General features: G+C 37.9%; 1 protein-coding gene across 2 annotated transcripts in view; it reads left to right on the top strand.

Annotated features, from left to right (window-relative positions):
• The window catches only part of NBAS (NBAS subunit of NRZ tethering complex), a 335203-nt gene that overhangs the window by 10232 nt on the left and 311599 nt on the right, over positions 1-13372 (top strand). For both annotated transcript variants that reach the window (XM_061433269.1, XM_061433270.1), the window contains one exon: positions 1771-1814. In XM_061433269.1, coding sequence (XP_061289253.1) covers positions 1771-1814 — 44 coding nt within the window. The remainder of the gene's footprint in view (positions 1-1770; positions 1815-13372) is intronic.

The following is a 13372-nucleotide window of genomic DNA, read 5'->3' on the forward strand; positions in this document are numbered from 1 at the left end:
TGGAAACTGATTAGAAACTTTCATGAAACACAATAAAAAGCATTAGAATAAGGGACTCATGAAAAAGGCACCCTTGCCTCCCCTCTTCCCAATTTGCGCAAGTATCTTAAGTGAATATATTCTGTGAAGTTCTGACAAAACAAATTTGTCTTCCCTCCCTTCCTCCCCTTTACCAGCGAAAAGAGCAAACTGTGATTTGTGATTATATTACTTCAGTCTGTGTGCTGAGTCACTTCAGTTGTGTCCAGCTCTCTGTGACCCTATAGACTGTATCCCATCAGGCTCCTCTGACCATGGGATTTCCCAGGCCAGAATACTGGAGTGGGTTGCCATTTCCTTCTCCAGGGGATCTTCCCTATCCGGGGATTAAACCCCTGTTCCTTGTATCTCCTGTACTGGCAGGCAGGTTCTTTACCATTAGCGCCGCCTGGTCTGCTTCATGGTAATTTATATGTGATGTCTCATTTAATCATATCTGAACTCTAAAGTTGCGGTTACTTATCCTGTTAGTGAAAGCGAAAAGGAAATCATGTTGAATATTTTATCCAGGTTACAAGAACTGACATCAAGTCAACTTCACTTGCGAGGTCATGTCTTTTTTGTTCTAGTCCACGTGGAGGCTGTATAGTCTTAATTTCTTGAGGAAATTTATTTCGATAATTGTAGCTGGATTTTGTTAATATAATTTAATAAATGACTAAAAATTTTAGTCTTTAAAATTTGTTTTAAAGGTAATGCTTACTTATTTTACAAATGTTAGAAAATAGTTAAGTATTTATGAAAGAACAGCAAATTTTACGGTTCAAAAGTTGTCTACTATTAACATTTTGATATATGTTCTTTGAAATTTGTGTGTGTGTATAAACTATGTGTATATTTAGTAGAATGATACTCTATATTCTATTTGATACCTTTTTCTTTAACTTCTGTAAATTAATACATTGTTAGCATCTTTTCATGTCACATACAATAATTGTATAATATTTCATAGAGTGTATGTAGTAAAATTTAATAATTAATCTCTTTATACTGGCTGTATTTTTCTTTTTCATAAATTAGACTGCATTAACTGCCTTTATCTGTGTATATCTGTAATTATTTCCCAGGGATAGCTTTATAGAAATTAAATTGCTAGATCAAATACAATGGACCTTAAAGTTTTGGATAATTGTTTATAAATTCTTTTCTAGAAGGTTTAACATTTTTCATTTTTGAAGATATAATAATTAGACTACTTTGGTATGTATTTCAAGAACACAGATATTGAGTAGGTCATTTATATATATAAAATATATATGTATATGGTCACTTGTTAAAGCTGTTCGACTTATGAAAACAAGACTTTTTTTCCCTGATTAAAATCTGTGATATGATACTCATCAGTGGTTCTTAACCAGGATCCATCTGTGGAACTTAAAAAAAAAAAAAAATACTTTTGCTTGGGCCCCGTCCCAGATTTACTAAACCAGAGCCTTTGGGGCTAGGGTTCAGGCATCTCTATAGTATTAAAAGGCTGTGCTTAAAATCACTTAATGCTTGTATTGCTGTATTCTTACTGTAGCTATGTACCTAGTGAAATAAGGTTGAAAGAAAACATTGTCACCAATGAAAGGGTCTTATTTGTGGCACAGAACCTATCTGTGTGAGGGAAGGAATGTCATTAAACATTAATGTCTAGAGAAGTTGTCTGGTCTGTGGTGTCTTATAGTAGTACTACACAGTATTGTTATGGCAAAACTGTTGTCTTAATTTTACATATGTCTTTTGCAGGTCTGCAAAAGATGATTTTACATCTATTATTGGAAAATGTCAAGGTAAGAGTTTCCAGAATATTTAAAAAATGAGAAATTCAAATTTACAACAACTAATATTTCTTAAAAATCAGAATAGATGCTATTTATTGGCAAGGATGATTATGAATTTATTAAAATAATTTTAACACATCTTAACTGATTTCTGTCTTAAGATGTGAATTTTGGAGAGATATGAAATTGGCATGTTGTACAAAACTCTTAGCCAGTTTTAATAATGTTCTTGTAAGTGTACTCTTTTATTTTGAATTGAATGCAGAAAATCATTTGTAGATATGTCAAGAGTTGGTCAGATATAAACTAGTAAATAGTGTTGGATTTGATCATTCTTTGATACACGATTCAGCAGAAGTTTACTGAGTATCATTCATGGATATATACGACATTTTGCTGGGTTTGAGGGGTTTGATTATGAGCAAAAATTCATGATCCTTTACCTCACGAGGCATGTGTGTGTGTGCGTTTAGTTGTGTCTGACTCTTTTGCGACCCCAGGGACTGTAGCCCTCCAGGCTTCTCTGCCCAGATGATTTTCCAGGCAAGAATACTGTAGCGGGTTGCCATTTCCTTCTCCAGGGGATCTTCGTGACCCAGGGAATCGAACCCGTGTCTCTTGCAGCTCTCGCACTGGCAGGTGGATTCTTTACTGCTAGTTCCACTTGGGAAGCCCTTTGCAAGGCATGTAGACACTCAGATATATTCTTACAGATTTTGATAAATCTGAAGGAAAAATACAGAGCAGGGTGAGAGTTTAACCAAGAGTGTGAGAGGAGATTGTTCAGGAAAAGTGACTTTTGGAGAGGAAGCTTAAGAATGAGTAGAAGGTAGGAGAAGGCAGGGGGAGTGTTTTGATCTACGAGAGCCATGTGTGAAAGGCTGAGGTATGGAGGAAAACAATTAAGTGCATGTGCTGTTACATAAATGCATCTGTTATGTTCTATTTACAGGACCTCCACTTATGTTTGTTTGACCTTGTGTTACTTTAACAGTGGAGAGGTTGTCGGAATTGTGATGATGATAATCATGGTCACTGGTGATGACAACCACTTGTGTCCTTACTGTGTGCCAGACACTGTATTTAGTGCTTCACATGCCCTTTTCCCCATGTGCTTGGAAGAACATGGTGTACATATTTTACCTTAAAGCAGCTTTCAGTTCAGTTCAGTCGCTCAGTTGTGTCTGACTCTTTGCGACTCCATGGACTGCAGCACGCCAGGCCTCCCTGGCCATCACCAACTCTCGGAGCCTTACTCAAACTCATGTCCATGGAGTCGGTGATGCCATCCAACCATCTCATCCTCTGTCGTCCCCTTCTCCTTCTGCCTTCAATCTTTCCCAGCATCAGGGTCTTTTCTAGTGAGTCAGCTCTTCACATCAGGTGGCCAGAGTATTGGAGTTTCAGCTTCACCATCAGTCCTTCCAATGAACATTCAGGACTGATTTCCTTTAGGATGGACTGGTTGGATCTCCTTGCATTTCAAGGGACTCTCAAGAGTCTTCTCCAACACCGCAGTTCAAAAGCATCAATTCTTCAGTGCGCTCAGCTTTCTTTAGAGTCCAACTCTCACGTCCATACATGACTACTGGAAAAACCATAGCTTTGACTAGACAGACCTTTGTTGGCAAAGTAATGTCTGCTTTTTAATAATGTTTTTTTTAATTAAAAAGCAGCATTAGGTTAAAATAATCAACCGTGAAAGAGCCAGGAGAAGGGAGGCATTGATAGTTTTGAAACCTATGGAATGGTGGGAAGACAGGATTCCCCTGGCTGGTCTTAAGCTCCTGGTCAAATGCACCATTGGTGGCCTACGGCCAGTTTCCTTCTCATTCTCAGATGTTCAGATGTAAAAATCAAATGTTTTAAAAATGTTTGGAGTCCCATGTTAATGGTGATATTAATTATATTAGTATGTTAGAATTATTATTCTTGTACAATTCCATGTATGCGTGTGTGTGAGTTGCTTAGTTGTGTTGGACTCTGCGACCTGATGGACTGTAGCCCGCCAGGCTCTTTCCGTGGAATCCTGCAGACAAGTAATACCAGAGTGGGTTGCCATTCCCTTCTCCAGGGAACCCTCCCAACCCAAGGATCGAACCTGGGTTTCCTGCATTGCAGGTGGATTGTTTACCATCTGAACCACCAGGGAAGCCCCAGTTCCATGTCTCTGCTTTGTGTTCAGTCATGTCCAACTCTTTGGACCCCATGGACTGTCTACTAGTGGATCCACTAATAAATAGAGTTCTTATGGAGTTAGTTCACACAGTGTACATTGTCACTTAAGAGCAAATGTGAAACTTCCTGCATATTTATATAAATTCACCTCCGCTTCCTGAAATCTGTTCCTTCCATTCTGTTACTTGGAGTACCCTGTTCCCTCAGTATTCTGGTCAGTGGTACTCTCATCGTACCAAGGCAAAAATCCAGGCATTTTCTCTTCTTTTACCTTCCCTCCCTTCTTTCTTTCCTTGACAAATTTTATTTTGTTGCCACCATACCAGGCACTATTATCCTAGGCACTGTGTATGCAACAAGGAATAAGATACAGGTTACCTAGATTTAAGGATTTATAGCCCATTGGGGAGGGGGGAAGAGAGAAATAATTCATTGCGCTTATACTGAGTGATGCAATGGAGAAGACTCACCTTAATTTCACCACGTCCCTGGAATCTTTAAATGACGCTTGCTTGCTGCTTGTGCACGTCATCTGTCTCAGCTCTAGTTCAGGCTCATAACGTTTTTTTTTTACTTGGTTTCTTGCAACAGTCTCCTAACAAGGTTTCCTTTTATATGCCCTTCAGTAATCCATACTTTACACTGCTTGTCAAATTGATCATTCTTCAATGAGAATTCTATCAAGGTTCCCTTTAAGTCTGGCTCTGCTGCTTTCTAGATACTAACCTTGGACATGTTATTGATACTTTATGTCTCTGAGCCTCAGTGATCTGTAATATAGGCTTAAACCTGTACAAAGGGTTGTGGGGAAATGATGTGAGCTTATATATATATACATATATATATAAACCTCTTAGAATAATGTCTGACGTACTGAGTACTTAGGAGACATTAAGCTATTATTGTTACTAGTACTGTAAGACGTGCTTAAGATCTCTCACTTGTGCTCCGTTGACTGTGGAATGCAGCTGTTATTTTCTAGTTCAGGAGATAAGACTAGCTCTAGTCTGCCTGTCTCCTGTGAGATGCCCCTGCCATGTGTCCCGTGGTCTGGCGTCAAGTAGCTTGCAGTTTCGAGCCCCATCGTGCTTTTTATACCGTGGTGCCGATTGTTCCGTTGGTCTAGGTGCATCCACCGTTCTATTTAATTAATTAGCTCTCATGTTTTAGTTCAAACATCAGCTTTTTTGGGCAACCTTTTTTTCCTTGGCTTCTTCCTCATGTTTTGTGCATTTTTTCTTAATGTTTCTGTAGGACTTTTTGTACCTGAATCATTGCACTTAGCCTAATTTCCTTTCCTTTTTCAATTGTTGTTTTGCTTGTGTGATTCCTAATTAGATTGAAATCAGGGCTTCTCTGTTACTGAAAAATTTTTTTTCATTCTTAGTGCCTAGCATGGTGTCTAACACATAGTAGGCACACAGGTTTTGGCCATATCAAATGGATAATGGTGTTTGGTAACTACTAAAATGATTTTGTAAATGAATCTATGAACATAGTGTATTTCCTTGTTTCTTGTGAGTTAATTTTGTAAGTTCACGTGTGTGTATGTGTGTGTATGTACATACACACATATGTATGTATTTCGTGTATATCATACACATATATAAGTTTGTGGGTAATTGTCATGATACTCGTGTTTTTTATTTCTGTTGTACACAGTGTGTATACATACCACAATTAGATCTATAAGGCTAGATAAGAAGCCATGTTTGCTTAGTATCTTTTTGAGAATAATAGAAGGCGAATAGTTTTTGTGACTTTCTAAAACTTTGGGGTTCCAGGTTTTTCACAATTTGCTTTCTATAGGTTTTTCACCAGCACTTACTGAAGTGGACCACGTTTGGAGTAAATAGAGTATAAGGATCAAGAAGTTCCCAGAATAGTTGGGGATATTCAGTTACCTTTTCCCCAGTGATTCCCTCTTGTTGGGTTGGGGCTTGGGGACCATGTGGTGGGCTTCTGAGAAGTGTGCTCAGAATCTAGGAGTGATCCAGACACTCAGGGCCCCTTTGAGCTTTGACATTAGACCCTGCTCTGAGTCCGTAAGTAAACCAAGAAATCTGTGAATTAACATGAACATGGGAAGATTAACCCTTCTGTATTTCAGACAATTTGTAACATTTGTTAGAGCTTTTACTGTGTACGGGCGGTTCCTGGTGGCTTAGCTGGTAAAGAATCTGCCTGCAATGAGGGAGACCTGGGTTCAATCCCTGGGCTGGGAAGATCCCCTGAAGAAGGGAAAGGATATCCACTCCAGTATTCTGGCCTGGAGAATTCCATATAGTCCATGGGATCGCAAAGAGTCGGACATGACTAAGCGACTTTCACTTTTCACTTTACTGCGTACAGTTAATGTGGCAGCATGAATGAGATAATAATGCTTTGAGAACTAATGTTTTATTTTGTTGGCTTCTGAATGTGTGAATTTATGACTTTAATGCTGCATTAATGGCTTCTTTCCATTTCATATAATGTGAGGTAATGATCGTTTGCTTATCATCTAACTCATCTTTATGGGCATAACTCTCATCTGCCAAATGATGTTTCCTGTGTATGCCTGGAGAGAAGGAGCCAGATTGTTGTTACCGCATTTCTGAAACTCATTGTAGAGTCTGCAGACTGAAATAGGAGCTATTTGGTTCCACTTCAATATTTTTCAGTTATTGTTTGATAAAATATATGCAGTTTGAGGATGTTTTAAATGTGGATTGCAACTTGTTTTGGCTGTGTTTGCCAGGCCATAAATAGTAATTTTGTCTTCTCTGTCTTGAATAAAGACTTAAAAATAGCACATGGAATTAGACATTTTTAGAGCTTTCCTATGTTAATCAGGAGATTTTTCTCATGTTTCTGAGTTTGAGATACCATAACCCAGAGCTTCCTAATGCTGAGTAGCAGCTTGCCTAGATGTATGTGGGCTGAGGCCCCCAATTGTCCATCAGTTGTCCACCAGGCCATCAATTGTCCAGTGGCCTGGTGGCCCTCTGACAGCACAAACCCAGGCTGGTTGCCTCCAGTTTTCAGCAGCCTCATCTACTTACCCACAGGTGCCATGCTGTTGTTTAGCTGCTAAGTTGTGTCTGACTCTCTGTGACCCCCATGAACTGTAGCCCTCCAGCTTCTCTGTCCGTGGGATTTCCCAGGCAAGAATACTGAAGTGGGTTTGCCATTCCTTCCTCCAGGGGATCTTCCCAACCCAGGGAGCGAATCTGTGCCTCCTGCGTTGCAGGCGGATTCTTTTTACCACTGAGCCACCAGTGCTGTACAGACACGGTAGTGTGTGTGTCTTGATAGGAAAAATGTTGGGAAGCGTAGACTGTTTGAAGCGCCCTGGTTTTGAAATGAAACATTTCTCTCTTGAACTGTGTGATTCAGGAGCCTCAGCTTATATAGCTTTTTAAATTTCTTTTCATGAATGTTAATAAATTTTTTCTTGTTGACAAAACAATACACATTCTCAGTAAAAGTTTCAGAAACTAAGAATGAGCAAAAAGTAAAAAATAAAGATAAGCACATCATCCAGAGATGAGTAAGACTAACATTTCATGATCTGTTCTTTCAGATGTTTTTTTCTCTAAGTATTTTTACTGTAGATATGTTCTATGGAAGTAAAATGTTTTATAATCTACTTTCTTCATTTAAAGATTGTTTAAGTCGTCTAGGTTGAAGTTCAAGAAGAATTTCCTGAAGTATCTTTTTAAATTATTATTTTTTTTAAACTGGATAACTTCCTGTGTTAGGACATAGGTCTCCCAGCTACCCACATTATGCAGAAGTGCCCATATATTGGGTCTCTGAGCAGTAAGTACCTCAGTGTTGTACTTGATTTCACCAGCAGGGTAGAACATTCAGTAGGCCTCTGTGCAGATAATTGTGTGTAACAGATAGCATATTATTGTTACCTGTCTTTGCCAATGGAATTATTGGTTTATAGATTTTTATTTTGGTAATGTTTTTCTGGTTTTGCACTGGAGTAGTGCTGGTCTCAAAATATGAGTTGTCAAGTGTTCCCTTTTTTCTGTAAGACTTTGTGTTCAGTTCAGTTCAGTCACTCAGTCGTGTCCGACTCTGCGTCCCCATGGATGGCAGCACACCGGGTTCCCTGTCCATCACCAGCTCCCGGAGTTTACCCAAACTCATGTCCATTGAGTCGGTGATGCCATCCAACCATCTCATCCTCTGTCGTCCCCTTCTCCTCCTGCCTTCAATCTTTCCCAGCATCAGGGTCTTTTCCAATGAGTCAGCTCTTCGCATCAGGTAGCCAAAGTATTGGAGCTTCAGCTTCAGCATCAGTCCTTCCAATGAACACCCAGGACTGATCCATCTCCTTTAGGATGGACTGGTTGGATCTCCTCGCAGTCCAAGGGACTCTCAAGAGTCTACTCCAACACCACAGTTCAAAAGCATTAATTCTTAGGTGCTCAGCTTTCCTTATAGTCCAACTCTCAAATCCATATGTGACTACTGGAAAAAACCATAGCCTTGACGGACCTTTGTTGACAAAATAATGTCTCTGCTTTTTAACATGCTGTTTAGGTTGGTCATAACTTTTCTTCTAAGGAGTAAGCGTCTTTTAATTTCATGGCAGCAATTACCATCTGCAGTGATTTTGGAGCCCCCCAAAATAAAGTCTGACACTGTTTCCACTCTTTCCCCATCTATTTGCCATGAAGTGATGGGACCGGATGCCGTGATCTTCGTTTTCTGAATGTTGAGCTTTAAGCCAACTTTTTCACTCTCCGCTTTCACTCTCATCAAAAGGCTCTTCAGTTCTTCTTCACTTTCTGCAGTATGGGTGTTGTCATCTGCATATATAAGGTTATTGATATTTCTCCCGGCAGTTCCAGCTTGTGCTTCGTTCAGCCCAGCGTTTCTCATGATGTACTCTGCATATAAGTAAAATAAGCAGGGTGACAATAATAGAGCCTTGACGTACTCCTTTTCCTATTTGGAACCAGTCTTTTGTTCCATGTCCAGTTCTAACTGTTGCTTCTTAACCTGCCTAAAGATTTCTTAGGAGGCAGGTAAGGTGGTCTGGTATTCCTATCTTTTTAACAATTTTCCACAGCTTGTTGTGATCCACACAAAGGATTTGGCATAGTCAATAAAGCAGAAATAGCTGTTTTTCTGGAACTGTCTTGCTTTTTCGATGATCCAGTGGATGTTGACAGTTTGATCTCTGGTTCTGCATTTTCCAAAACCAGCTTGAACATCTGGAAGTTCACAGTTCATGTATTGCTGAAGCTTGGCTTGGAGAATTTTGAGCATTACTTTACTAGCGTGTAGAATTGGAATTAATTTCTTAATGTTTGGTAGAATTCACTAGTGAAACTAGAGTTTTGTGGGTAGGTTTTTATTGATAATTCTTAATTAGAATTTAAAAATAGATATAAGGCTTTTAAAAATTTAAATTTCCTCTTTTTTTTATTCCCATCTTTTATGGAATTTCCCTCTATATTTTACCATATATTGGCATAAAGTTTTAATGTTTCTTTATTACCTTTTATTTTATGTCAGATCTGTAGTGATGTTCCTCTTTTATTCTTGATACTGGTAATTTGTGTTTTCTTTTTTCTTGGTCAGTGAAGCCAGATTTTTATCAGTTTACTAATATTCAATAAAAATAGGTTTATGGTTTAGTTTTCTATTCTCCTGATTTTTGCTCTATTTCCTTTCTTCTGACTGTGAGATTTAATTTGCTCATATTTGTCTAGATGGAAGATGGAAGTTTAGATCATTGACTTCAAATCTTTTTTCTTCTGTAAGCGTTTAAGCTTATTCTAATATAAACATTTTTATTATCTAATTCTCTTGGGATTGAAGAACATATTTGATATGATTTTAACCTTTTAAATTTATTAAGGTTTGATTTATGCATAGCATATTGTCTGTCTTCAAAATAATTCTGTCTTCAGGATTTGATTATTGCATATGGGGTGCAGATATTGAATATAGTGGTGTATAAGTGTTAATTACATTGAATTGGGTGTCAGAGCTGTTCACACTTTTATATATACTAATTTTCTGTCTAGTTGTTCTATTAGTTCCTGAGAGAAGGTTGACATTTCCAAATATGATTGCATATTTGTTTGTCTTACCTTTAGTTCTATCCATCTTTATGTATTGATATTTAGGGGTTCTAGTTTTTAGGTATCTGCAGGTATTATTTTGTTGTCTTGAGGAAATGGCTCCTCTATTGTGATGGAATGTCCCTTTCTATTTGCAGGAATACTCTTTGTCTAATATTATTCTATTTTGTCTAATATTATTACAGTTGAGTTCTGTTTTGTCTGATGTTATAGTTGCTCTTGCTTTTTTATGATCAGCATTTGTATGACATATCTTTATCTCCTCTTTTCCTCATTTATGATTAGCATTTGCATGACATAGCTCTATTACCTCTTTTGCATTTATCTGTGTATTTATTAAATGTACATCTCTTGGTCTTGTAGAAATCATATAACTTGAGTCATGCTTATTTTTTCAGTCTGACAATTTCTGTCATTTAATTGTGATGTTTAGGACATTTACATTTAATGTAGTTACTGAGCTGGTTGGGGTTTACTGTCTTATTTTTCTTTTTTTAATTAATTTTTAATATATAAATTTATTTATTTTAATTGGAGGCTAATTACTTTACAATATTGTATTGGTTTTGCCACACATCAAGATGAATCCGCCACGGGTGTACACATGTTCCCCATCCTGAACCCCTCTCCCACCTCCCTCCCCATACCATCCCTCTGGGTCATCCCAGTGCATCAGCGCCAAGCATCCTGTATCATGCATCGAACCTGGTCTGGCGATTTGTTTCATATATGATATTATACATGTTTCAATGCCATTCTCCCAAATCATCCCACCCTTGTCCTCTCCCACAGAGTCCAAAAGACTGTTCTGTACATCTGTGTCTCTTTTGCTGTCTCGCATACAGGGTTATCGTTACCATCTTTCTAAATTCCATATACATGCGTTAGTATACTGTATTGGTGTTTTTTTTTTCTGGCTTACTTCACTCTGTATAATGGGCTCCAGTTTCATCCACCTCATTAGAACTGATTCAAATGTATTCTTTTCAGTGGCTGAGTAATACTCCATTGTGTATATGTATCACAGCTTTCTTATCCATTCGTCTGCTGATGGACATCTAGGTTGCTTCCATGTCCTGGCTATTATAAACCATGCTGCGATGAACATTGGGGTACACATGTCTCTTTCACTTCTGGTTTCCTTGGTGTGTATGCCCAACAGTGGGATTGCTGGGTCATATGGCAGTTCTGTTTACAGTTTTTTAAGGAATCTCCACACTGTTCTCCATAGTGGCTGTACTAGTTTGCATTCCCACCAACAGTGTAAGAGGGTTCCCTTTTCTCAGCACCCTCTCCAGCATTTATTATTTGTAGACTTTTGGATCGCAGCCATTCTGGCTGGCATGAGATGGTACCTCATTGTGGTTTTGATTTGCATTTCTCTGATAATGAGTCATGGTGAGCATCTTTTCATGTGTTAGCCATCTGTATGTCTTCTTTGGAGAAATGTCTGTTTAGTTCTTTGGCCCATTTTTTTGACTGGGTCATTTATTTTTCTGGAATTGAGCTGCAGGAGTTGCTTGTATATTTTTGAGATTAATTCTTTGTTAGTTTCTTCATTTGCTATTATTTTCTCCCATTCTGAAGGCTGTCTTTTCACCTTGCTTATAGTTTCCTTTGTTGTGCAGAAGCTTTTAAATTTAATTAGGTCCCATTTGTTTAATTTTGCTTTTATTTCCAATATTCTGGGAGGTGGGTCATAGAGGATCCTGCTGTGATTTATGTTGGAGAGTGTTTTGCCTATGTTCTACTCCAGGAGTTGTATAGTTTCTGGTCTTATGTTTAGATCTTTAATCCATTTTGAGTTTATTTTTGTGTATGGTGTTAGAAAGTGTTCTAGTTTCATTCTTTTACAAGTGGTTGACCAGTTTTCCCAGCACCACTTGTTAAAGAGATTGTCTTTTCTCCATTGTATATTCTTGCCTCCTTTGTCAAAGATAAGGTGGCCATAGGTGCATGCATTTATCTATGGGCTTTGTATTTTGTTCCATTGATCTATATTTCTGTCTTTGTGCCAGTACCACACTGTCTTGATGACTGTGGCTTTGTAGTAGAGCCTGAAGTCAGGCAGGTTGATTCCTCCAGTTCCATTCTTCTTTCTCAAGATTGCTTTGACTATTCAAGGTTTTTTGTATTTCCATACAAATTGTGAAATTTGTTCTAGCTCTGTGAAAAATACCATTGGTAGCTTGATAGGGATTGAATTGAACCTATAGATTGCTTTGGGTAGTATACTCATTTTCACTATATTGATTCTTCCAATTCATGAACACGGTATATTTCTCCATCTATTAGTGTCCTCTTTGATTTCTTTCACCAGTGTTTTATAGTTTTCTGTATATAGGTCTTTAGTTTCTTTAGGTAGATATATTCCTAAGTATTTTATTCTTTTAATTGCAATGGCGAATGGAATTGTTTCCTTAATTTCTCTTTCTATTTTCTCATTATTAGTGTATAGGAATGCAAGGGATTTCTGTGTGTTGATTTTATATCCTGCCACTTTACTGTATTCATTGATTAGTTCTAATAATTTTCTAGTGGAGTCTTTAGGGTTTTCTATGTAGATGATCATGTCATCTGCAAACAGTGAGAGTTTTACTTCTTGTTTTCCAATTTGGATTCCTTTTATTTCTTTTTCTGCTCTGATTGCTGTGGCCAAAACTTCCACTTTCACTTCCAAAAGTGAATAGTAGTGGTGAGAGTGGGCACCCTTGTCTTGTTCCTGACTTTAGAGGAAATGCTTTCAATTTTTCACCATTGAGGATAATGTTTGCTGTGGGTTTGTCATATATAGCTTTTATTATGTTGAGGTATGTTCCTTCTATTCCTGCTTTCTGGAGAGTTTTTATCATAAATGGATGTTGAATTTTGTCAAAGGCTTTCTCTGAATCTATTGAGATAATCATATGGCTTTTTTCAATTTGTTAATGTGTATTACATTGATTAATTTGTGGATATTGAAGAATCCTTGCATCCCTGGGATAAACCCCACTTGGTCATGATATATGATCTTTTTAATGTGTTGTTGGATTCTGATTGCTAGTATTTTGTTAAGGATTTTTGCATCTATGTTCATCAGTGATATTGGCCTGTAGTTTTCTTTTTTTGTGGCATCTTTGTCAGGTTTTGTTATTAAGGTAATGGTGGCCTCATAGAATGAGTTTGGAAGTTTACCTTCCTCTGCAATTTTCTGGAAGAGTTTGAGTAGGAAAGGTGTTAGCTCTCCTCTAAATTTTTGGTAGAATTCAACTGTGAAGCCATCTGGACCTGGGCTTTTGTTTGCTGGAAGATTTCTGA

This window comes from Bos javanicus, chromosome 11 (genome assembly GCF_032452875.1).
Source record: "Bos javanicus breed banteng chromosome 11, ARS-OSU_banteng_1.0, whole genome shotgun sequence".
Classification (NCBI taxonomy): Eukaryota; Metazoa; Chordata; class Mammalia; order Artiodactyla; family Bovidae; genus Bos; species Bos javanicus.